The sequence below is a fragment of the Eretmochelys imbricata genome, chromosome 23 (assembly GCF_965152235.1).
Source record: "Eretmochelys imbricata isolate rEreImb1 chromosome 23, rEreImb1.hap1, whole genome shotgun sequence".
Classification (NCBI taxonomy): Eukaryota; Metazoa; Chordata; order Testudines; family Cheloniidae; genus Eretmochelys; species Eretmochelys imbricata.
The window spans coordinates 787,783-813,278 of NC_135594.1; the positions used below are offsets into that span (position 1 = coordinate 787,783).

The window sequence follows — 25,496 nt, forward strand, 5'->3', positions numbered from 1 at the left end:
GTGCCCCCCCCGCTGCATTGGGGGGCTGGGATCTGCTCCTGGGGGGGTTTGGGGTCCCCCCTGCTGGGGCCGGTGCCGCCCCCCCGCTGCATTGGGGGGCTGGGATCTGCTCCTGGGGGGGCTCGGGGTCCCCCCTGCTGGGGCTGGTGCCGCCCCCCCGCTGCATTGGGGGGCTGGGATCTGCTCCTGGGGGGGCTCGGGGTCCCCCCTGCTGGGGCCGGTGCCCCCCCCCGCTGCATTGGGGGGCTGGGATCTGCTCCTGGGGGGGTTCGGGGTCCCCCCTGCTGGGGCTGGTGCCGCCCCCCCCGCTGCATTGGGGGGCTGGGATCTGCTCCTGGGGGGGCTCGGGGTCCCCCCTGCTGGGGCCGGTGCCCCCCCCGCTGCATTGGGGGGCTGGGATCTGCTCCTGGGGGGGTTCGGGGTCCCCCCTGCTGGGGCCGGTGCCGCCTCCCCGCTGCATTGGGGGGCTGGGATCTCCTCCCGGGGGGCTCGGGGTCCCCCCCTGCTGGGGCCGGTGCCCCCCCCGCTGCATTGGGGGGCTGGGATCTGCTCCCGGGGGGCTCGGGGTCCCCCCTGCTGGGGCCGGTGCCGCCCCCCCGCTACATTGGGGGGCTGGGATCTGCTCCCGGGCGGCTCGGGGTCCCCCCTGCTGGGGCCGGTGCCACCCCCCCGCTACATTGGGGGGCTGGGATCTGCTCCCGGGGGGCTCGGGGTCCCCCCTGCTGGGGCCGGTGCCCCCCCCACTGCATTGGGGGGCTGGGATCTGCTCCCGGGGGCCTCGGGGTCCCCCCTGCTGGGGCCGGTGCTCCCCCCGCTGCATTGGGGGGCTGGGATCTGCTCCCAGGGGGCTCGGGGTCCCCCCCTGCTGGGGCCGGTGCCCCCCCCCGCTGCATTGGGGGGCTGGGATCTGCTCCTGGGGGGGCTCGGGGTCCCCCCTGCTGGGGCTGGTGCCGCCCCCCCCGCTGCATTGGGGGGCTGGGATCTGCTCCTGGGGGGGCTCGGGGTCCCCCCTGCTGGGGCCGGTGCCCCCCCCGCTGCATTGGGGGGCTGGGATCTGCTCCTGGGGGGGTTCGGGTTCCCCCCTGCTGGGGCCGGTGCCGCCTCCCCGCTGCATTGGGGGGCTGGGATCTGCTCCCGGGGGGCTCGGGGTCCCCCCTGCTGGGGCCGGTGCCGCCCCCCCCGCTACATTGGGGGGCTGGGATCTGCTCCCAGGCGGCTCGGGGTCCCCCCTGCTGGGGCCGGTGCCCCCCCCACTGCATTGGGGGGCTGGGATCTGCTCCCGGGGGCCTCGGGGTCCCCCCTGCTGGGGCCGGTGCTCCCCCCGCTGCATTGGGGGGCTGGGATCTGCTCCCAGGGGGCTCGGGGTCCCCCCCTGCTGGGGCCGGTGCCCCCCCCGCTGCATTGGGGGGCTGGGATCTGCTCCTGGGGGGGTTTGGGGTCCCCCCTGCTGGGGCCGGTGCCGCCCCCCGCTGCATTGGGGGGCTGGGATCTGCTCCCGGGGGGCTTGGGGTCCCCCCCTGCTGGGGCCGGTGCCCCCCCCCGCTGCATTGGGGGGCTGGGATCTGCTCCCGGGGGGCTCGGGGTCCCCCCTGCTGGGTCCGGTGCCGCCCCCCCGCTGCATTGGGGGGCTGGGATCTGCTCCTGGGGGGGCTCGGGGTCCCCCCTGCTGGGGCTGGTGCCGCCCCCCCCGCTGCATTGGGGGGCTGGGATCTGCTCCTGGGGGGGCTCGGGGTCCCCCCTGCTGGGGCCGGTGCCCCCCCCCGCTGCATTGGGGGGCTGGGATCTGCTCCTGGGGGGGTTTGGGGTCCCCCCTGCTGGGGCCGGTGCCGCCTCCCTGCTGCATTGGGGGGCTGGGGTCTGCTCCCGGGGGCCTCGGGGTCCCCCCTGCTGGGGCCGGTGCCCCCCCCGCTGCATTGGGGGGCTGGGATCTGCTCCCGGGGGGCTCGGGGTCCCCCCCTGCTGGGGCCGGTGCCCCCCCCGCTGCATTGGGGGGCTGGGGTCTGCTCCCGGGGGCCTCGGGGTCCCCCCTGCTGGGGCCGGTGCCCCCCCCGCTGCATTGGGGGGCTGGGATCTGCTCCCGGGGGGCTCGGGGTCCCCCCCTGCTGGGGCCGGTGCCCCCCCTGCTGCATTGGGGGGCTGGGATCTGCTCCCGGGGGGCTCGGGGTCCCCCCCTGCTGGGGCTGGTGCCCCCCCGCTGCATTGGGGGGCTGGGATCTGCTCCCGGGGGGCTCGGGGTCCCCCCTGCTGGGGCCGGTGCCGCCCCCCCGCTACATTGGGGGGCTGGGATCTGCTCCCGGGAGGCTCGGGGTCCCCCCTGCTGGGGCCGGTGCCCCCCCCGCTGCATTGGGGGGCTGGGATCTGCTCCCGGGGGGCTCGGGGTCCCCCCCTGCTGGGGCCGGTGCCCCCCCCGCTGCATTGGGGGGCTGGGGTCTGCTCCCGGGGGCCTCGGGGTCCCCCCTGCTGGGGCCGATGCCCCCCCCGCTGCATTGGGGGGCTGGGATCTGCTCCCGGGGGGCTCGGGGTCCCCCCCTGCTGGGGCCGGTGCCCCCCCTGCTGCATTGGGGGGCTGGGATCTGCTCCCGGGGGGCTCGGGGTCCACCCCTGCTGGGGCTGGTGCCCCCCCGCTGCATTGGGGGGCTGGGATCTGCTCCCGGGGGGCTCGGGGTCCCCCCTGCTGGGGCCGGTGCCGCCCCCCCGCTACATTGGGGGGCTGGGATCTGCTCCCGGGAGGCTCGGGGTCCCCCCTGCTGGGGCCGGTGCCCCCCCCCGCTGCATTGGGGGGCTGGGGTCTGCTCCCGGGGGCCTCGGGGTCCCCCCTGCTGGGGCCGGTGCCCCCCCTGCTGCATTGGGGGGCTGGGATCTGCTCCCGGGGGGCTCGGGGTCCCCCCCTGCTGGGGCCAGTGCCCCCCCCGCTGCATTGGGGGGCTGGGATCTGCTCCCGGGGGGCTCGGGGTCCCTCCTGCTGGGGCCGGTGCCCCCCCCGCTGCATTGTGGGGCTGGGATCTGCTCCCGGGGGTGCGGCTCGTACATGCTCCCCTGCACTGGGGGCCTGAGGGGCTCCGAGCAGGGTCTGGGACACGCTCCCCCTGTTATATTGGTGGGGAGGAATTCCCACCCCTCCCTGCAGGGGACCTGCGCGTCATCCCCCCGCCCATCAGGGCTGCAGGGCACAGAGCTGGGGGGAGGGGGCTGTAGGGTTCTGGGGGTCCCACTGCCCCCGGGCAGCTGGGTCTGGGACAGGGGCACCCTTCATCCGCCCTGCAGCTGAGCCCCCGGCTTTGCTTCCAGTCGGAGTCACACTCCCCCTGCGAGGCAAGGCTTGAGTTAGTGCTCTGCTGTGGCAGGGATCGGGCTGCAGGCTCCCACAAGCCAGCCAAAGAAGGGGGCAGGAGAGGGATCCCCACAAGGTTGTGATTTATGGGTGATCTCCATTGCAGTGGCACCCTACAGATGCAGAACAGAGAGACGGTCCCTGCCCCCAGAGCTTCCAGTCGGAGCAGTTCAGTGGTAATACGGAGCTAGCCCCTTCGCTGAGGGGCTGCAGGATGTTCGGGGGGCAGCAGATCTTACTGCTCCCTCCAGCCGGTTCTGCAGAGACTCAGCTCCCCACAGCACCAGCCAGGCTAAGCGACCACGCAAGGCACAGATGAGGTACCCGCAAGGCACAGATGGACAGCAGCCAGGCTGCGAGCTTCTCTCCTTGTCAGTCCAGTCCCCTGCTCTCCTGCTGCCGCCCGAGCTGGGGGACCCCCATGGACCTAAACCATTGTCTCAGTGGCCTGCCCACTGCTCGTGGACGTGAACTGAGCCTGGACCTCACACTCTAGGTCTGCCCCCTCCTCCTGGAGGACGTCAGCCAGGAGGCTTTGCACCAGGCCCCGGAAGCCCTGGCCCATCCCCACATAGATGATGGGGTTGAGGCAGCTGTTGACGTAGGCCAGGCTGACGACGAGGGGCTGGGTGGCGTCTGCCAGTTTGTACAGACGGGCGTTGGGGGCGTGGGCGGCCAGGATCAGCCCCACCACGTGGTAGGGGAGCCAGCAGGCAAAGAAGCCGACAATCACAACCAGCACAACGACCGTGGGCCTGTGGCATTGGACCACACAGCTACCCTGGATGCGGGCCAGGACTAGGCCGTAGCAGGTGGCGATCACCACGAAGGGGACCAGGAAGCCGGCGGCGAAGCGGAAGGTAGCGACGGACACCTCGACGGCGGTCTGGTAACCGGACACTCGAGTGTACTCCAAGACACACATCACTTTGTCTGAGAACGCCTTGGGGTGCGTCGTCCGGAAGATGAAGGTTGGGAGGGTCATGAGCAGAGCCAGGAGCCAGGCTGCCCCGCTCAGGCCCCAGGCCAGTCGGGTCGTGCGGTGGTTCTGGCACCAGACGGGCCTGGTCACCAGGGCGCAGCGGTCCAGGCTGATGGCTGTCAGGAGCAGGACGCTGGCAAACATGTTCAGGATGGCGAGGGATGGGAGCAGCTTGCAGGCGAAGTCACCCAGCTCCCAGCGGTTGTCGCGGGCCACGGGCACGGCCAGGAAGGGCAGCGCCAGGCAGCAGAGGAGGTCGGCCACCGCCAGGTTGAGGAACCAGACGGTGTTCACCGTGTGCTTCATCCCGAAGCCCGTCACCCAGATGACAGCCGCGTTCCCCGGCACGCCCAGCAGGAAGACGAGGGAGTAGAGAACCAGAGACGCCCACAGGACGGGGGTCAGCAGGAAAGGCAGCGGAGTCGACGTGTCGAAGTCGGGCGCAGTGAAGTTACTGTACCAGTCAGGATAGTCACCATACAGCTCGGTGGCATTCATTCTGCACCAGGATCCGCGCCCTAAAAACCAAATTCGAGTTGAGTAAAATTCTCTCCCTTTTCTGCACTGAAATGGCACCATCCCCCAGAGGCCTGGTGCTCGCTGCAGGAGCCAGCCAGACCTGGATGTATCGTCACATAGATCTGGAGGTCCCCTGTAGGCCCCGCAGCCCCTTCCCTTGCTGGTGTCCTGCTGCCAGCAGCTGAGCCAGAGGCTGGTCCCAAGCTTCGAGGAGCCATGAGAGCCCCACAAGGCCAAGTGTCTGATTTCACCAACAAGCCCCCAGCTCAGCAGTTCCAGGCCCCAAGATTTCTCTGTGGGTTAGACAGACCCAGAGTTGCAGCCGGGACTCCTGCCTGCTGGATAACAGCCCCCCCTCCCCCCACCATGTACATGCCACAGCCACAAACCAGCCAGGGGGACCCTGCTGCAGAAGTCTCTGCCCACGGCCCAGTGGGTGAAGTAATGGGCCCCCCTTTCTGTGGCGCTCCAAGGGCTAATTCCTGCCACCATAGAATCATAGAATATCAGGGTTGGAAGGGACCTCAGGAGGACATCTAGTCCAACCCCCTGCTCAAAGCAGGACCAATCCCCAACTAAACCATCCCAGCCAGGACTTTGTCAAGCCTGACCTTAAAAACCTCGAAAGAAGGAGATTCCACCCCCTCCCTAGGTAACCCATTCCAGTGCTTCACCACCCTCCTAGTGAAAAAGTTTTTCCTAATATCCAACCTAAACCTCCCCCACTGCAACTTGAGACCATTGCCCCTCGTTCTGTCATATGCTACCACTGAGAACAGTCTAGAGCCATCCTCTTTGGAACCCCCTTTCAGGTAGTTGAAAGCAGCTATCAAATCCCCCCTCATTCTTCTCTTCTGCAGGCTAAACAATCCCAGTTCCCTCAGCCTCTCCTCATAAGTCATGTGTTCCAGCCCCCTAATCATTTTTGTTGCCCTCCGCTGGACTCTTTCCAATTTTTCCACATCCTTCTTGTATTGTGGGGCCCAAAACTGGACACAGTACTCCAGATGAGGCCTCACCAATGTTGAATAGAAGGGAACCATCACGTCCCTCGATCTGCTGGCAATGCCCCTACTTATACAGCCCAAAATGCCATTGGCCTTCTTGGCAACAAGGGCACACTGTTGACTCATATCCAGCTTCTCGTCCACTGTAACCCCGGGTCCTTTTATGCAGAACTGCTGCCGAGCCTTTCGGTCCCTAGTCTGTAGCGGTGCATTGGATTCTTCCGTCCTAAGTGCAGGACTCTGCACTTATCCTTGTTGAACCTCATCAGATTTCTTTTGGCCCAATCCTTTAATTTGTCTAGGGCCCTCTGTATCCTATCCCTACCCTCCAGCATATCTACCTCTCCTCCCAGTTTAGTGTCATCTGCAAAGTTGCTGAGGGTGCGATCCACACCATCCTCCAGATCATTAATGAAGATATTGAACGTAACCGGCCCCAGGACCGACTCTTGGGGCACTCCACTTGATACTGGCTGCAAACTAGACATGGAGCCATTGATCACTACCTGTTGAGCCCGACAATCTAGCCAGCTTTCTATCCACCTTATAGTCCATTCATCCAGCCCATACTTCTTTAACTTGCTGGCAAGAATACTGTGGGAGACCGTGTCAAAAGCTTTGCTAAAGTCAAGGAACAACACGTCCACTGCTTTCCCCACATCCACAGAGCCAGTTATCATAGAAGGCAATTAGATAAGTCAGGCATGACTTGCCCTTGGTGAATCCATGCTGACTCTTCCTGATCACTTTCCTCTCCTCTAAGTGCTTCAGAATTGATTCCTTGAGGACCTGCTCCATGATTTTTCCAGGGACTGAGGTGAGGCTGACTGGCCTGTAGTTCCCAGGATCCTCCTTCTTCCCTTTTTTAAAGATGGGCACCATGACCTCCTTGGGAGCTGCCTTGGCATGGGACAGGGTCCTGCTCTGACGTAACCCTGGCCTGCAGCTGTGGGGGAGTGACACCCCCCCATGACCGAGACAGTCACACTCCGTGCGCCCAGCTGAGACTGGGGCCCCATTGTGCCGGGGGCTGCACAGCGTGAGAGACAGGCTCTGCCCCAAAGAGCTGACAATGCAAACAGACGGAAGAGGGCTCGTTCTCCCCACATGGCAGCGGGGGGGCTGAGGCCCGGAGAGATGGAGTTACTCACCCCAGGGCTCAGCGGGCGTCTGTGGCAGAGCTGTGAGTTGGAGGCAGATCTCCTGAGTCCCAGCCCAGTGCCTTCCCCAATGGCTCACCCTCCTCTGCTGAGGCTTCAGTGCCAAGCTGTCCCCACCCAGGCGTGGGCCGGCCGCTGCTGCGCTCCGTGGGTGGGAGTCGTCTCTGCTTCCCTGGCGCATAAAGGGAAAACTCAGCCCAGGCCACCGAAGGGTTAATAGGACACACACACCCCCACACCCCCCCCGACACACACACACACACAAGCTGGCTCTGCGGTTGCGTTTGCATCTCACCAGAGCATTGGGCAATGAGGCCTGGCTGCCGTGAGGAGGAAGCTCAGCAAAGCTGCAGAAGATGGGGAAGTTGGGAATTCTGCAGCGGCAGCAGAATCGGCTGGAGCCATGAGTGCGAGGGGCTGCGGGGGGCTCTGGCCAGAGCCAGGGGTGAGGGTGGCGTGATGGGAAATTCCAGCATCGGGGCTCTTCCCTGTATTTGCCAACGCAGTCTCGGCCCGGGGCTCCCTCTGTCAACGCCTCAGCCCCAGCAGGGAGGACGCGAGCACAGGCTGTCGGGGCTGGTGTAGAGAAGGTTACTCACTCAGCTGTCACACGTGTGAACAATGCATGTCGCAGACACAGCCGCAGAAGGTGCCGTGGAGGATGCCAAGCTGCCAGCCGGACTCCGGCAGTGAATCCTTTATTAGCCCTTTCTATTCAGATTCTGTTTATGAAGCAGGGCCTACTGCGAGGACCCGCACCGTCCCCAGCGGATGGCACAGAGGGAAGCAAACAAACTAGCGCCAGCCTTGGAGTCCCTCCCCCAGGGGAGCAGGGTGTGGGTCACTGCCGGCTGCTCCTCAGAGCAGGGCTGGCCAGGGGCCCTGTCAAAATGCACTGGTGAGAGACTCCCCACTCAGCGCCTGGCTGCTTTGCAGCATCATAGCCGGGGCTGGAGTGGGATCGTCCCAGCATCCCACAGGGGAGCTGGGGCAGCTCCCACTCACGCCGACCAAGAGCCCAGGTCCTCCAGAGAGAGGAGGGGGCATTAGCAGTGCTCACAGAGACCTGGCAAACTCACAACGCCCAGCATTGTGTGCATGGCCAGACTGGACCAGCCATGGGGTCCCTCTAGCCCAGTCTTCAATAGAGGCTATCGCCCACTGTTGCAGAGACGGTGATGGGATAACCTGCCCCTGGAGAATGTGCCCTCCAACCCGCCCCTGCCCAGTGAGGGGTCAGCTCCAGCCCCAAAGCAGGGGGACTGATAGCCCTCGACAGAGCGGAGATGGGGGCTGTCATAAATATAAAGGGAAGGGTAAGCACCTTTAAAATCCCTCCTGGCCAGAGGAAAAACCCTTTCACCTGTAAAGGGTTAAGAAGCTAGGATAACCTTGCTGGCACCTGACCACAATGACCAATGAGGAGACAAGATACTTTCAAAAGCTGGGGGGGGAGAAACAAAGGGTCTGGGTCTGTCTGGGTGATGCTTTTGCCGGGGACAGAACAGGAATGGTGTCTTAGAACTGAGTAAGTAATCTAGCTAGAGATGTGAGAGATTCTGATTTCTTTAAATGGCTGAGGAAATAAGCTGTGCTGAATGGAATGGATATTCCATCTGTGTGTCTTTTTGTAACTTAAGGTTTTGCCTAGAGGGATTCTCTGTGTTTTGAATCTGATTACCCTGTAAGGTATTTACCATCCTGATTTTACAGAGGTGATTCTTTTTACTTCTATTAAAATTCTTCTTTTCAGAACCTGATTGCTTTTTCATTGTTCTTAAGATCCAAGGGTTTGGGTCTGTGTTCACCTATGCAAGTTGGTGAGGATTTTTACCAAACCTTCCCCAGGAAGTGGGGTGCAAGGGTTGGGAGGATTTGGGGGAAAGGCATTTCCAAACAACTCTTTCCCTGTAACCAGTTAAATGTTTGGTGGTGGCAGCGAAAGTCCAAGGGCAAAGGGTAAAATAGTTTGTACCCTGGGGAAGTTTTAACCTAAGCTGGTAAGAATAAGCTTAGGAGGTTTTCATGCAGGTCCCCACATCTGTACCCTAGAGTTCAGAGTGGGGAAGGAACCTTGACAGGGGCTACTTCCCGAGAGGCTGATGTGCTAAGAACTCCACCCAGAACCTCTGCAACAGCCCACAGCTGCTTGCATAAGCCCCGGCATTTCTACATTTTTACAGCTCCTCCCACCCTCCCCACAGCTGGGATGGCTGCCTCCCTGGGCAGGGGTGCGGGGGCCAATTGCTTCATCAGCTGCCAGTTTGCTTAGGGCAGCAAGAACATTCCCCAGCTGTCCTGTGACCAGCCTCCAAATAAACACCGGAAATGAGAACTGCAGTCAGCGCCTTGCTACTGCCCTGCGGGGTGGGAGAGAGGCCTGGACTCAACTGCCAAACTGCGTCCCCCCCCATAGGATCCTGCTGGCCCCAGGGTCACGTGTGTAACCAAACCCGCCACCTTTCAGCTGGGCTCTGGATTTGTTAGCGGTGTGGGCAGGGGCTCTCCTTTGCAGCCCCTAAAACAAGGAGGGGCCCAGGCTAGGATTGGGGCCTGTAGGTGCAACCATAACACACAGACTCATGGGGGATGTTTTTTGCACCCTGCCGGCCAGCGTGTGCTGTCCCTGAGAACAGCGAGGTCTTTGTGCTGGAGCGGCCCCTGCCGCTCCCTGCTACCTTCACTTGCGGCACATCCAAAAGCAGGCCCCTAGCACCCAGCGGCTGGGCTCCTTGGGTCGTGGCCCCCCTGCACCGGCCCGGACCTGACCGCAGGCTCAGAGTCCTGGGGCCAGGGAATGCCGTGCTCTGTGTCCACTGGGAAGCACCTGGCTCAGTGCGAGACGCTGTGAAAATAGCAGTCGTCAAAGTTTCACCCCCAGCCGTTTGCGCTTTAGGGCCACAGACTGAGGCAGAGGGGGCCTTTAGGGCCACCCCCAGCTCATCGGACCGTGGACCCCACCAGGCAACCAGCCTGCGGCTCCTTTCAGACACCTGCTTTCATGGCCATGCCCCCGCCCCATGGCACCGCACGCAGCTGTCCCTAGCTACGTCCCACCGCAGCCGCCCAGAGCTGCTGAGCTCAGCTATGAACAGGGTTCTGCTTCTCAGTTTTTAATCCATAAGCAGCCGTCCAACATCCCAATGCCAACTCAAACGCAGTGACAAAGAGGCACATTTATTCATCGCACAGGGGAGTGGTTCCTCGGGTCTCCTGGGAGCAGCACCGCGTGCTGGGAGGGCAGGATTCCTAAGGTGCATGCATGGGTCTGCGTAGGCCCTGCTGGCGGGGACCCTGGCAAAGAGAGAACCCCGGACAGTGTGCGTGGAACCAGCGCCCCGAAACGCCCAGCCTTGTGGACAGCTCCATGAACCGCTAAACCCCCCCCCCCCCAACGCTCCCTTCAGGGTGTGGCAGCCCCATTCTCAGCCCCTCGGGTGCCTTGCCCCTGGGCCGAGGTCCCCCTGCCCCGGCAGATAAACAGGTGGCTTCATCCCTCCCCCCCCCAGGCCCCGCACACTCATCGTCAAGGAGAGACCCGGCAGCAGCCACGTCTGTGTTTATGGCAAACCTGGACATACGCCCAGGAACACATTGGTGCCGAGCCAGCAGGCAGTGCAGGGGCCTCGCCCGGGTAACTGGCAGCACAGCCCCGTACGGTCTCACGGAGGAAGGCATAGAGCCAAGGATCAACCCACAGAGCCACCTGTTGATCGGCCGGGGCAGGGGGACCTCAGCCCAGGGGCGAGGGGAGCCGCTGGGGCCGGGGCTGCCAAGCCCTGACGGAGCAATGCACAATCACACGGGGCCGGAGGGAGCGTCACGGTGAGGCCTCCTGGGGGTTCTGGGCCCACGGATCAGGGCAGGACTCACTCTGCCTCAGTCTCCCATCTCTGCCCGGCCAGTCCCAGCTGCTCCAGAGGCCGGTGTTCAGGAGGGACGAGAGTCGAGGGGTGGCGGAGCTGGAGCCATGTCCTGACAAGAAACGGCCCCGCTGTCCGTGGACGTTGCGGGATGAAGCTATTGGTTCAGCTCAGCCGGCGTCTGGCCGCACAATAAAGCGGGAAGGAGGCAGGACAGTTCAAGATAAGCCACTGCTCAGCAAACGCCCGAGTGCTGGTAGGAGATAGCGCCAGGCCAGCCCAAGGCCTGGGCACACCGGCAAGCAAAGGGGCTCGAGCAGTTTGTAACTAGCATCTCCTTGGGGGGGGCTGTTTGGGGGGCCAGGGTGACATGCAGGAGCCGCTGGGGCAACTGACGACGCCAGCCCTGTCTAGATCCCCATCACAGAGTGGATTTAGGTAAGAAAAAAATGGTCGCAGACTGTGTTTTTAAAACCCTTTCCCCCCCCCAATGCTTTGTTCCCATTGTTAAAATAAACAATACTTTGGCTTGCTGGGCACAGGCTCCCAAAGGGAAGCCCCAGAGGACTCTCTCAGACCCTCTGGGTCAGCACGGCTGCTACACAGGGCGCTGTGCCCCAGGCCTGGGCATGGCAGAGGTGCACTCAGCCCTGTAACCTCAACAACTTGCCCCCTTGTCGGGGCTGGCTCGGGCCCTGTAGCAGGAGGGCAGTGAATTCCTGCCAGTCATCCTCCCCCAGGACACAAAACCCAAACCACCACCATTTCCAGGACGGTGCCCCTGTGGGGTGCTGGGCGGGGGGGCAGCGGTTGGCTCCAAAAACCCAACCCCAAAATCCCAGCACTAAAACGGGGAAGTTACAGAAAATTCTGAGCCTCTGGCAACAGGGGTGGGAAGCTAGAAACTCTCCCGTAATCTTCCCCCAGTGGATGCTGCTTGCAGCAGCTTGCACGGGGGCTGCTTGCATGGATGCACATGGGCACCTGGCTCTCAGGTGCTCAGTTGCACCCCTGCAGCGTGCGTGCCCAGACGCTGCCCCATTCTGACCTGTGCGTCACACCCAGGGCTGGTGCCGACGCCTGCATGCGGGGCAGGGAGAGTCACGCCCTGCAGCTCTGGGTCTCTGTAAGCCCAGCGCTAGGGAGGGCGGGTCTCTGTCGCCCTCTCATGGTTGATTTGCATAAGAGGGTAACAGGCTACTACTGCTGCCTGGCAGAGGCGTTACCTCCGTAGCTTGGAAGAGGAGGGCCCAGGCTGAGGGCTCCTGCCTGGGACAGCTGCAGAGCTGAGGGTGAGGCTCCGTGCGCCACGTCTCTATAGTTAGCCTCCTGGAGGCAGGATCTCCCTCGGAGGACCCCAGCCACAGAGGAGACCCCACGGCATGGAGGTTTCCAACCACAGAGAGGACCCTAGCCAGAGAGGAGACCCACCCAGCATGTGGCCTGTAGCCATGGAGATCTGGTTGTAGAGCGCTCCAGCCACGTCTCTCTGGCAGAGGGATTGCTGGGGGTGGCGCCAGACTGCGGGGAAGGGATGGAGGAGAAATTTGGGGCAGGGGGACATGGGGCACTGGAGAATGGGGGGAATCAAGGCAGGAGCTGGAAGGGGTGTGAGGCTCCAAAGGGTTGGATGATGGGGAAATAGGAGAATGAGGGCATGAATATTCAGATATGCAAATATAGAGGAGGCACTGTGCATTAAATCACCGTCTGCCCCGCCCCACAGCCTGCAGGGGCCTGGGGCACGCGAGGGGCGGTGGCCACACGGCTGTGTGTCCTACACGGACCCCCCAGGGTAACGACAGCGAGCAAAGGGGAGGCAGCTGTCGTCTGCCATGTCACAAGCCCGGCCTGCGGTGGGGCTGCTGAGGGCCCGTTCCCCAGCTCAAACCCCGATGCTCCGGTCCTCCATTGTGGACTTGGTCTCCAGCGTGGATCTGGTCTTCCTCCTGCTGTCAGCCACGGAGTGGAGTGAATCCTCGCTCAGCACGTTGCGGAGGATGGACTTCAGCGAGCGCTGGAACCGGTCTTTGAAGTCCTGGCCCATGATGACGTAGATGACGGGGTTGAGGCAGCTGTTGACATAGGCCAGGCCCACAATCAGGGGGTCGGACTCAAAGGCGCCTTTGAACAGGCTCGTGCTGGGCTTGTGGGCGGCCAAGATCAGCCCCACCACGTGGTAGGGGAGCCAGCACACGAAGAAGCCGATGATCACCACAAGAACGACCTTAATGGTCTTGCGCGAGCGGGTGAAACGGCTCCTGTGGACACGGGCCAGGACCAGGCCATAGCAGGTGGCGATCACCACGAAGGGGACCAGGAAGCCAGCGGCGAAGCGGAAGGTAGCGACGGACACCTCGACGGCGGTCTGGTAACCGGACACTCGAGTGTACTCCAAGACACACATCACTTTGTCTGAGAACGCCTTGGCGTGCGTCGTCCGGAAGATGAAGGTTGGAAGGGTCATGAGCAGAGCCAGGAGCCAGGCTGCCCCGCTCAGGCCCCAGGCCAGTCGGGTCGTGCGGTGGTTCTGGCACCAGACAGGCCTGGTCACCAGGGCACAGCGGTCCAGGCTGATGGCCGTCAGGAGCAGGACGCTGGCAAACATGTTCAGGATGGCGAGGGATGGGAGCAGCTTGCAGGCGAAGTCACCCAGCTCCCAGCGGTTGTCGCGGGCCACGGGCACGGCCAGGAAGGGCAGCGCCAGGCAGCAGAGGAGGTCAGCCACCGCCAGGTTGAGGAACCAGACGGTGTTCACCGTGTGCTTCATCCCGAAGCCCGTCACCCAGATGACAGCCGCGTTCCCCGGCACGCCCAGCAGGAAGACAAGGGAGTAGAGAACCAGAGAGGCCCACAGGACGGGGGTCAGCTGGAAAGGCAGCGGAGTCAGCAGGTCGAAGTTGGGCGCAGTGAAGTTACTGTTCCAGTCAGGATAGTCAACATACAGCTCGGTGGCATTCATTCTGCACCAGGATCTGTATCCTGTAAACAAACAATAAAATATAAAGGCTAGTCATTTCCTGCTACTCTGCAGGAATGGCACTGTAACCACAGAGTTTTATGAAAACACAGATCCAGATTGGCCTGTGGAACTCACCGACATTTGATCTCTGTGAGGCCAGGAGCTTAGCAGGATTTTTAAAAAAGAATTGAACATTTGTACTCACGAGACCACCTGGCGTCCCGCTGGGAAGGACTCAGGAAGTGTGGCCAGGATCTATACTGACTGAGAGGTGTTGGGGGGGGACGACCTTTCCCTGCGGACAGGCTGCTCCAGAGCTACAAGGAGTTTTACACCTTTCTCTGAGTGAGATAGTGCTGGGCACTGTCGCAGACGGGATACCATCTAGGCAGGCCCTGGCCTCATCCACACTGGGAGGGAAAATCGATGTTTCCCACCAGTCTCATTGCAGGGGAGCATGCAGCCCAGCCCGCGGCTTAACGGCCATGAATTATTAGGGTTCATCCCCCATCCCTGTCCTTAACCCCTCCCCGAAAAAAACCCTGCCCTTGAGAATGTTCCTGGTTTTAAACCAACCCCCACCCCCACCCCCGCTAGCAGCCCCCTGGTCTTGGGGACGCCTCAGGCCCCCAAACTGCAGGGAAGCGGGTGGAAACGGGGCTCGGAGCAGCTGGAATTACTCACAGGTTTGTTTTTAATTTTAATCTGCAGGAATTAGCATGTGTGAATTTGGTGCTGGATAAAGTGAATCTGCTCCCTAGGTGCTACCAGGACGGCTTCCCCCAAGCACTGTCCCCGGGGCCCTGCCGGCTGCACCCCCTCCAGGATGAGATGGGATCCAAGCCCCACCACCCACCCAGGCATTGGTTGCACTGGCAATGTGCCCCGATCCCAGTTCCTGCCCCGCTGCACACCCCTTGCCTAGACAGGCTACGCCATTGTTTGCACTGGTCCGGCTGAACGCTGCTTGGAAAGCAAATCACAGCATACAGCGGCGTTTGCACGGGGGTAGCTGGGACCCCCAGAGCAGACAAGACCTCAGTCCTTGGCCTCTCTGCTCTGCCTAGCCCCCAGGGGCCCAGGTGGCACCAGTGGGTAGATGGGCGCCTGCCCTCTTGGGAGCTGGGCTGAGGCCCCCAGTGCCTTTTGCACAGGCCAGCGAATGGCCATTGGAGGCTAATGACTCTTCAGTGAGGAGCCAGTTGCCCAATGTCACTTCCTTTCTGTGATGAAACAGCAAGGCCATGCCGTTGGGGCAGGTAGGAAAAAACAACCGTTATTTATAAAGCACTCTCTCCGGGTGCGGGCCCTGATCCGGGGGCTTGGGCAGCAATGCCTACAGGAGTGGGCCCTCGGTGAAAACCCCCGTCTGAGTGGTGCAGGTCGCTGCGCTGCAATCAGGAGACGGGCCCCACACGGGTAGCAGCAAGTGCCTGAGCTCGGCATCTCCCCTGCTTTAGGCTGGCGACAGAAATAATGTGATCGCGCAACAGCACAACCTCAGATTCACGGATTCGCTCCCCAGCTCTGGGAGGGGAGCGGGAGCTATTGGTTACCCAGGGGCTGATGGGAGCCAGGACTCCTGGGCTCTATTCCCAGCTCTGGAAGGGGCGTGGGGGCTAGTGGGTCAGAGCAGGGGGCTGGGAGCCAGGACTCCTGGGTTCTATCCCCCCCAGCTCTGGGAGGGCAGTGGAGTCTAGTGGCCAGAGCAGGTGACTGCGTGTCAGCATGTACAGTTCTCACAGAGCTAAACGTGCAGAAATGGGGCTCTTTAGCCCAAGGCAGACAGCAGCTCCGATGCTGCAGAGTTTCAAGCCACAGAGCAACCCAGTTTCGCAAACACAGAACCAGAACCAGAACCAAATCCCTGGTGCAGGGGAAAATCTCAAGCCTGGTCCACAAAGGGAAGTGTGACCAGTTCCACCAACTGCGTTACGCTGGGGTAAGCCGCCAAGGGGGCACTGAGGTATCCGAGGGGCTTCTTCTGGTTAGCGCCAACTCCTCCCCAGGCAACCTCAACTACCCTGAAAAGTGGCTGCCCTGATGCGGAATACGTGTGTCTGCACGGGAGTGACACCAGTATAACCGCACCACTTTACATTCATACCTCGGTCATACCAAAAACCTCACCCGTGCAGAGGCAGCTCAAGACTTGTTGTGCTGCAGCGACGAATAATGGTTGCCCATTAGAGAAGAGAAGACGCGGGTGCCAGGAATTGAGCTGCCAGCATCAAACCGAACAGGCTTGCCACACCATGGACAAACCCCGAGACCGTCCCAACAACTCACAGGCTGACCCATAGCCTATCGAAAGCTCCTACCCCAAATGCAGCCACCGGGACAGGCAAATCCTGACCTGGGACACGGCTGGTCCGGGAGCAGGCGCTGCTGCCGCGGGGCGATTTGTGGGCAGACTATCAGAGCAAGCCCAAGGGACCGGGGGGAAAAAGCAAATGATCTAGGAGTGCCAGCCCAGAGCCCGCACTTCAGGTGGGTGGCACCGCCTCACCTGGATTCTGATAGACACCCTCCTTTGATCAGGCCACTTTCAGCAACGCCCTGAGCGGCTTAACAAGCTTTGAAGCCCAAACCAGCCTAACCACAGCAACTTGTGCCTGTCTGAGATAATGACAATGCCAGAGCGGCTGGACAGAAGCCGCCCGCAAAGTGCAGGCTGGAAGACACCGACATTTGCCCCATGGGCTCAGCTGTTCCCGGCTGGAAAGCCCCCCACGCCCCTGAGAAGAGATGGCTCCGGGCCCGCGGCACAGAGCTAAGCAAGCACTCACCCCGTGTGCCCAGACCCCACGGGCTGCGTCCAGGCTGCAGGCGATTTTCCCAAGTGCCGACAGGCAGCGCACGCTGAGGTTTTATAATGCCGCAAACAGGAAGCTCCAGGGCTCTGCAGGCAAATTGCCTAGTTCAGCCCTTAGGAGCAGGGAGAGGGGTCAGAGATGGGGTGGCATCCCAGAAAGGAACCTGGCTGTGGTGGAGGCTTCCACCCCCATTCCTGGAGCTCTGGGTTCGATTCCCGGTGCTGCCACCCACACCTAAACCATTCTGGGCCTCACTAGGGCCCTGTTCTCCATCCCCCACCATGTCATGCAGGTGTTTACATCCGTGAAACGCCCCCCCGGGTCAGAACAGCTACACTCTGCCGTGGGGTAAATGACAGTGCAAGTTACGCTCTCAGCTCCCCGCCTGACACACACCTGCTCAGGACGGGGGCGATGATGGCAGAGGGACCCTGCGCAGACAGACGAGTCGGACACAGGAGATCTCAAAGGGGCTGTCTGGAACCGAATTGCATCCTGGGGAGATTAACTCACCCAGCCAAGCGGGTGAGGTTTTGGCTCACATGAGCCTTCCTCCCCGGCATCTCAGAGCCACTGAGGCATGGCGGGACACCTGTCTGCTGCCAGCAGCCATGTCGCTGCAGACAGTGTGGGCAGCTGGGGCCAGCCTGGGGCCGGAGAGAGTCTCCCCTTGCAAAAACCTCATCTCAACCTGCTTCCTGCTGCAGCGCTAGGGAGGGCATAGTGCCCCGCACTCTCGCCAGGCTGTGAGCTCCTTGCCATGGGGCCTCCCAGCTGTCTGCACCTTGGGCGCTACCCACAGAACCCAAGCCCCACTGATGCATTTCGGCCCTGCCCTGAGGGACCCTCTGGGGGGGACTCCAGCCCAGGCCCATTCAGATGTCTCCTCTGCTGAGGCTGCAGCAATGGGGGGTAGCTACAGGAGGGTGGGTAGGAACCAGCCCTACCTCCATCTCCTTCTACCCAGGAGAGAAGGAAGCAGAGGGACCCCTCAGACTGTAGCCCCCTCCCAGAGCTGGGGCAGGAACACAGGACTCCTCTGGGGTAGCTACCTGCAGCCCTCCCAGCTGAGAGGCCTTTGCTAGCTGCAGGGGGCGGGGCAGGGGCCCAATTCAGGCCTAATTCTGCCTCTGCGTTCCTACCTCAGAAACTCCACAATTGCACCTGTGTGAGTGAAAACGGGCACCTGGGCCGTCTCTTCATTAGCCACCGGGGGTCCCACCTCCCCTTCCCCGCACTGGGACCCAGGACTCCAGGGTCCTAGCCCCAGAGCTAGGCAGAGGAGCTAATGGTTTAGAGCGGCAGGGACTAGTGGTCAGAGCAACAGGGTTCTGTTCTCTGCGGCTCTGCACCCTGATGGAGCCCCATTTTCCGCCGGCTGGGTTGTCCCAGCTGGCCATGCCCCCGGATGGCCATGCCACTCTCCAGCTCAGCACAGTAGCTGTGGGAAATGCTGCATGGGGGACACACCCCAGTTCTGGCACGAGGATGCAGGGGGGAGCAGACAGAATCTCACCCCTAAACCCTTTGAATATGTCCTGTGGAGGAGCTGCTGCCCACGAAGTGCAGGCTGGAAGACACCAGCATTTGCCCCATGGGCTCGGCTGTTCCCCGCTGGAAGGCCCCACCACACCCCCGAGAAGAGATGGCTCCGGGCCCGCAGTGGAGAGCTGAAGAATGAAGTTGTTTTTTCCATATTGTAACTAAAACTCCATTTTGAAATGCTTAGTCCATTTTGCAAAACCTGCTGTAACCTTATTAACTTAGTTCAGATGTGTGACTGAGGGATGCATGGATAATGGAATCAACCTCCAGCCACAGCCTGTCCTGATCAGGTGAAGTGCAAACACCAACGGCTGAAGATGCAGACAACAGCCCTTATAAAGTGAGAAGAGCATCAGAGGGGTAGCTGTGTTAGTCTGGATCTGTAAAAGCAGCAAAGAGTCTTTTTTCAGAGTAGCAGCCGTGTTAGTCTGTATCCGCAAAAAGAACAGGAGGACTTGTGGCACCTTAGAGACTAACCCATTTATTTGGGCATAAGCTGTCGTGAGCTACAGCTCACTTCATCGGATACATTCATTGGAAAATACAGTGGGGAGATTTATATACACACAGAACATGAAACAATGGGTGTTACCATACACACTGTAACGAGAGTGATCAGGTAAGGTGAGCTATTACCAGCAGGAGAGTGGGGGGTGGGGAACGGACCTTTTGTAGTGATAATCAAGGTGGGCCATTTCCAGCAGTTGAAAAGAACGTGTGAGGAACAGCAGGGCGGGGGGAATAAACATGGGGAAATAGTTTTACTTTGTGTAATGACCCATCCACTCCCAGTCTTTATTCAAGCCTAAGTTAATTGTATCCAATTTGCAAATTAATTCCAATTCAGCAGTCTCTCCTTGGAGTCTGTTTCTGAAGTCTTTTTGTGGTAATATTGCGACTTTTAGGTCTGTAATCGAGTGACCAAAGAGATTGAAGTGTTCTCCGACTGGTTTTTGAATGTTATAATTCTTGACGTCTGATTTGTGTCCATTTATTCTTTTACGCAGAGACTGTCTGGTTTGGTCAATGTACATGGCAGAGGGGCATTGCTGGCACATGATGGCATAGATCACATTGGTAGATGTGCAGGTGAACGAGCCTCTGATAGTGTGGCTGATGTGATTAGGTCCTGTGATGGTGTCCCCTGAATAGATATGTGGGCACAGTTGGCAACGGGCTTTGTTGCAAGGATAGGTGCAGAACGCCACTAGCCGTCACCTTCAGCCCCCAGCTAAAACCCCTCCAATGCACCATCAAGGATCTACAACCTATCCTGAAGGACGACCCATCACTCCCACAGATCTTGGGAGTCAGGCCAGTCCTTGCCTACAGACAGCCCCCTAACCTGAAGCAAATACTCACCAACAACCACACACCACACAACAGAACCACTAACCCAGGAACCTATCCTTGCAACAAAGCCCGTCGCCAACTGTGTCCACATATCTATTCAGGGGACACCATCATAGGGCCTAATCACATCAGCCACACTATCAGAGGCTCGTTCACCTGCACATCTACCAATGTGATCTATGCCATCATGTGCCAGCAATGCCCCTCTGCCATGTACACTGGCCAAACTGGACAGTAAAAGAATAAATGGACAACGAGAGACTGCTGAATTGGAATTAATTTGCAAACTGGATACAATTAACTAAGGCTTGAATAAATACTGGGAGTGGATGGGTCATTACACAAAGTAAAACTATTTCCCCATGTTTATTTCCCCACCCCCCACCGTTCCTCAGACGTTCTTGTCAAATGCTGGAAATGGCCCACCTTGATTATCACTACAAAAGGTCCGTGCCCCCCCCACCCCACCCCACTCTCCTGCTGGTAATAGCTCACCTTAAGCAATCACTCTCATTACGGTGTGTATGGTAACACCCATTGTTTCATGTTCTCTGTGTATATAAATCTCCCCACTATATTTTCCACTGCAAGCATCCGATGAAGTGAGCAGTGGCTCACGAAAGCTTATGCTCAAATAAATTTGTTCGTCTCTAAGGTGCCACAAGTCCTCCTGTTCTTTTTAAAGGGTCTTGTGGCACCTTATAGACTAACAGACTTATTGGAGCATAAGCTTTCGTGGGTGAATACCCACTTTGTCGGATGCGTGAGAAGAGTCCACCCTCAAAGAACAGAACAAAGTTGCAATGGAAACAAGATCAAAGCCAGGTCCAAGGCTGAAAGTCACGTCTGCAATTGATGGGTGATCAACCACACAGGACCCAGAGGCAGCATGACACAGCAAGGCCCACAGACGCTTGTTCAAACTGAAGCCTACAAAAAGGATGGGGGAGATGGAAGACTTTGGGTAACGTTCTGCTGCCAACATGGAAGGGCATCGGTGCGCGCTCGACAGAGACCTGGCTCTTCCTCGTGCCCAGCTTTCCTGGACAGTTAGCCGCCACGAGCTACAATCCCAAGCTGCGAAATCAAGCTACGGACTCAAGCTACGTTCAGGACAGGTGACTGTACAGCATCTGCAGAACATTGGGTGGGGGCATATAGGGTATGGGTATATAGGTATTAGATATTAACTATTGGTTATAAATCAAATTGTGTTATCATAATAATCATGGCATATTGCCTTGTCCCCTGAAAAGATCCGGTGTTGTTTTATCAGCATAACAGCGGCACAGAGCTAAGCAAGCACTCACCCCGTGTGCCCAGACCCCGTGGGCTGCATCCGGGCTGCAGGAGATTTTCCCAAGCGCTGACGGGCAACGAACGCTGAGGTTTTATAATGCCGCGAACAGGAAGCTCCAGGGCTCTGCGGGCAAATTGCCTAGTTCAGCCCTTAGGAGCAGGGAGAGGGGCCAGAGGTGGGCTCGGGCCCATCTGCTCCGATGTGGAACCAAGAGTGGGGAGTGGAGAGTAAGCAGAATTCTGATTCTGACTTGTTGGTAGGGATTGATTGATTATGTCCCTGTAAACAGAGTCCAGTCTCTAAGCTGGCGGGGGTGGTAGATCTGAAAGCAAGAATGCAGGAGAGCATCTGTGTAGATGCTTGGAGCCCAGAGGGGCTGCAGTTGGTGGACACACCTAGCCAGCCAAAGGGTTCTTGTAAGCAGGGAGGTTCAGCTCTCAACTCTCTAGGAGAAAGGTGAGGGGGAAAGGACCCGATCCTGCTGACGGGAAGGATGAGTCAACTCTAAGAAAGGGAAAGAAATTTTGCGGCATGCACAATGATGAGAATTTGAAAACTAGTGTCACTTGATGCAAATTACCTGGCTGACAAGGGAGGGGGGAAGATTTGCCTAGTCGTTGGCACAGAAGATACACCAGGTCGTAGCTTACAGGGATAAACTAGCTATTTTCTAGAACTCCTGGCGAGATCACAAAAGGCCCAAGCCACTATTGACCCAGTCAAATATTACCACGAGTTTGTAAAGGGATTCAGTAACATTGTTATTTCCATGATAAACCTTACCAAAAAAAGTCTGTTTGAGTCAAAGCTGATTGTGATAAACCATTTCTGTTACATATGGATAAAGTTGATGTTAAACTGCCATCTGAGCTGGAACAAGGGCTGTACCAGGGGAAAGGGTTGGGCCCTGACTAGGAAGGCGTCCAGTCTGTGATAGAAGCTTATTGCAACACCTCTGAGGGTGGCATTTTTATCTGTATTCAGTTTTCTTACTGTATTGCATGTTTTGTTTTATTTTGCTTGGTAATTCACTTTGTTCTGTCTGTTATTACTTGGAACTACTTAAATCCCACTTCTTGTATTTAATAAAATCACTTTTTACTTTTTTAATTAACCCAGAGTATGTATTAATACCCGGGGGGGGGGGTGCAAACAGCTGTGCATATCTCTCTCTCAGTGTTATAGAGAGCAAACAATTTAAGCTTTATACAGGGTAAAACGGATGTATTTGGGGTTTGGACCCCATTGGGAGCTGGGTACCTGAGTGCTGGAGACAGGAGCACTTCTTAAGCTGTTTTCAGTTAAGCTTGCAGGGGACGTAGTTCAGGCCTGGGTCTGGCTCAAACCAGGCAGGGCACTGAGGTCCCAAGCTGGCAGGGAAAACAGGCTCAGACATAGTCTAGGCACACCAGGTGGCAGCCCCAAAGGGGTTTCTGTGACCCAACCCATCACAATACTGAATGAAAAATTCCTGTGAAGCCTTCAGCAGTGCCCAGGGACACCCCTTTCTGCATCAATTTTGCATGGTGGGTGCGATGCTGTATGGAATATGGGAGACTGGAGGGTATCTGCTGACTGCCAGTCTGGATGCGACGACTCCCACAGATGGGAATGGGCTAAAGTGACACGGTCTCTCCCTCCCCCTGCAACTCCCACCCCTCCCCCTGTTTCCTGCAACCCCCCTGCAATTCCCACCCCTCACCCTGCTCCCTGCAACCCACCCTGCTCACCCTGCAAAGCCCCCTGCTCCATGCAACTCCCACCCCTCACCCTGCTCCCTGCAATTCCACCCCCACCCCGCCCCCTGCTCCCATGCCCCCTACCCATGGGTAAGTTTAATGGCACGGCGCAGGACACAGGCTGGGCAGGAGCAGCGAGTGGTTTATTAGACAGACAGACAGACAGACAGAGAGGAGGATACAGGATTTGCTGAGCCCAAGGCCCGCAGTCCGGGCCCCACAGACCGGTGGCCCTGGGAGTCTGAGTCCATTATGGCCTTGACACCCAAAGCACCCCAGGCTGCCGGCGCCAGCACACGGTGCCTTGGGGGGCGGGGGGGCTATGCTGCTAGGTTAGCCTCCTGCCCCCCGGGGGCCTCCAGGCCCTTCTCCCGGCTCAGCCAGTCCACACGCGGCCCCGCCCCAGCTGCGCCTCTCCCGGGCCTGGCCTTGGCCGCCTCCTGAGGCTGTTTGGACTTTTCTGGGCGCCTCTCCCGGAAGTGGGGGGGACACCTGCCCCCCGCCGTCTCTGCGCTTTGGGGCTTCCACCGTCCGGCTCCTGCGGCCGCCGAGGGGGTCCCCGCTCCGCGCCCCGAGCGATGCGTGGGGAGCCCTTTGCGCCCAGGCCGCGGCCCCGGCTCCGTCCTGGTCTCATCCCGCCGGGGGGGCTGCTGCCTCCTGCCCCGGCTCGGTCCCACGGCCAGGGGCGGCTCCATCCTCCGGCGCCTCAGTGGGTCCAGTCGCGGCCTCTCCAGCCCGTGCGCCCCGCGGGGCCCTGCTGCCCTCGCCTCTCCTCCTGTGCGGGCCGCGGGCCGCCCCCCGGGGCCCCCGCCGCCGCCGCCTGCAGCCGCTGCCCGGGCCCGCTGTGGTTGCAGAGCCGCGGGGCCTGCGGGCCGGGCGCGGTGCCGTTCTCCGCGCCGGGGCCCCGCGGCGCCCACACCAGCCCGTAGTAAATCACCAGGAGCAGCGCGGCCAGCGAGACGCAGAGGAAATAGGCGCAGACGGTGGCGACGCGCAGCCAGCGCGGGGGGGCCCGGCCCCCCCCGAGCAGCAGCTTCCCGCCCCCCCGCGGCCGATCCCCGGCGTAGCTGGGGGGCACCGGCTGCCCGGGCCCGTCTCCCTCCCGCTGCTTCATGCCGGCTGCGCCCAGGGCGCACGGGGGCGGCTGGCGCGGCCCGGGGCGCCCGCGAAACTCCTGTCCTGCCGGCCCCGTCCGAGCCCTGCCCGCTCTGGGCAGCCTCGCCTCTCCCCCGCCCCCACTCCCGTGCCGGACCCGGACCCGCCCCGTGCCAGACCCGCCCCCCGCGCTGGGCCGGCCCCGGCCCCCCTGCGCCATGCCAGCCTCTCCCACCCAGACTGCCCCCACGGCGGCAGGGCCCAGACCAGCCCCCTCCCCTCGGCGCCCTGCCGGCTCACCGCCCCATCCAGTCCCCGGGAGACAGAGCTCTGCCCCCCTTAATGCTGTGGGAGTGGGGGTATCTCTTTGACTGCAGAGCCTGCACCTAGTCTCAGAGAATTTCCCATTCTCAGCCTCCAAGGAATCTGCCCGCGCCTGGCTGCAGAGCAAAGAAGGGAGGGACACCTATGCAGCCCCCAGGAATAGGAAGCACCCCCTGAGCTCTGGGGGCTGCAAGGACCCTCTTCCCCACCCCCCTCCCGGCACAGGTGCCTCTCCACCCCACCCCAGGGCAGGGGTCTTGGGCTGGAGAAGAGTGCGCGGCTCTGGGGCACCTGGGGACCCTCGCCCGCACCCCCATCCCTGACCAGTCAGCACCTGCCACCTGCAGCAACATCCCTGTCACCCTTCTGGCCCCGAATCCCACGCTGGGCAGGCTCCACACAGGTGCGCCATCCCCTTGGCAGAGGAGCTCCACACGCCTGGCTCCAGGGACTCCAATGACGCGGCCAATCCTCCCTGGAGAATCCCAGCAGCAGCAGGGGGGCTGCATGGCAGGGGACAGGGAGTGACTCTGGGCCTAGTGTAGGCGCAGTGCCTGGCCCCACTGCACCTTCCAGGGGCTACCATGGCACAGCAGGGGCCTCCCCCCTTCCAGGCATCACCAGCTGGCAGTGGCTGGGAGCTCCAGGGCTCTGCCTGACCGGCGTCCCTCACCGCAGTTGATCCCTTTCACAGCTGGGGAGCTAAGGCACAGGGAGAAGGGATTTGCCTAAGGTCCTCCAGCAGCGCTGTGGCAGAGGTGGGAACAGAACCCAGCTCCGTGCCGTAACCCAGTCAGCGCAGGGAGCTCCGTGCATTAGTGCTAAGGCTAAGATGTAGTCACGGGCATTTGGGGTAAAAGTCCTGGACAGGTCACAGATAGTGAATTTTTATTTATTGCTTGTGACCTGTCCAGGAGTTTTACCAAAGATACCCGTCTAAACCTCTACTTCTGGGGCCCCGCTGCTCCAGTGCTGGGGGTTGACTGCCCCACAGCTGCTGCTCCCGGGACTGCTCTCCGGGCACCCCTGGGGCCACTGCTCCAGCTGCCCCAGGACCCCTGCTGCTCGGACGGTCCCCAGGGCACCCCTAGGACCACTGTTCTGGCGCTCCCCGAGGCTGCCCCCAGGACTGCTGCTTGGGCAGTCCCCAGAGCCAGTTGCCCAGAGTGTCCCAAGCAGTGGCTGGTGCAGCTGGCCCCAGGGACCACTGGAGCAGCTGGCTCCAGGTCATTCCAGTAGCGGCTGGTGTTGCTGACTGTGGCCCGTGGGTCGCCTGAGTAGCTGGCCCTGAAGTCAGCTGCACCAGCCACTGCGGAAGTCACCAAAAGTCACGGAATCCGTGACTTCCATGACCTCCATGAAAGAATCACAGCCTTAATCGTTGCAATGAACGCTCCAGCCTGCACCCATTTGAGAGACATGTCTGGGGACTGAACGGCTGCTCGCAGAGAGGCATCTGTACCTGCCCTGTCCTTATGGTCTTAAGGAAGCCAGCTTTCC

At 60.6% G+C, this 25,496-nt stretch overlaps 3 protein-coding genes across 3 annotated transcripts; all 3 read right to left on the reverse strand.

Moving 5' to 3' along the window:
* Nucleotides 1-3,397: 3,397 nt before the first annotated feature.
* On the reverse strand, nucleotides 3,398-11,325 carry LOC144278737 (C5a anaphylatoxin chemotactic receptor 1-like). Its single transcript, XM_077840065.1, is given in 4 exon segments — nucleotides 3,398-4,831; nucleotides 6,991-7,226; nucleotides 7,228-10,293; nucleotides 10,873-11,325. Coding segments are annotated over 3 exon segments (1,371 nt in total). The 5' UTR covers nucleotides 7,290-10,293; nucleotides 10,873-11,325; the 3' UTR covers nucleotides 3,398-3,758.
* C5AR1 (complement C5a receptor 1) lies at nucleotides 10,161-16,654 on the reverse strand. Its single transcript, XM_077840066.1, has 2 exons — nucleotides 16,614-16,654; nucleotides 10,161-13,844 (listed from the first exon to the last, which is right to left on the reverse strand). Exon 2 carries the CDS (start codon nucleotides 13,822-13,824, stop codon nucleotides 12,748-12,750), a length of 1,077 nt encoding a protein of 358 aa, XP_077696192.1. The 5' UTR covers nucleotides 13,825-13,844; nucleotides 16,614-16,654; the 3' UTR covers nucleotides 10,161-12,747.
* Nucleotides 16,655-22,699: 6,045 nt separating this feature from the next.
* INAFM1 (InaF motif containing 1) lies at nucleotides 22,700-23,798 on the reverse strand. The gene has a single exon (XM_077840705.1). The coding sequence runs from the start codon at nucleotides 23,689-23,691 to the stop codon at nucleotides 23,284-23,286; it is 408 nt and encodes a 135-aa protein (XP_077696831.1). The 5' UTR covers nucleotides 23,692-23,798; the 3' UTR covers nucleotides 22,700-23,283.
* Between the last annotated feature and the right edge of the window lie 1,698 nt (nucleotides 23,799-25,496).

Bases quoted from the DNA above. Each gene is read 5' to 3' on its own strand.
- C5AR1 (XM_077840066.1), bottom strand. From the start codon at position 13,824: ATGAATGCCACCGAGCTGTATGTTGACTATCCTGACTGGAACAGTAAC.
- INAFM1 (XM_077840705.1), bottom strand. From the start codon at position 23,691: ATGAAGCAGCGGGAGGGAGACGGGCCCGGGCAGCCGGTGCCCCCCAGC.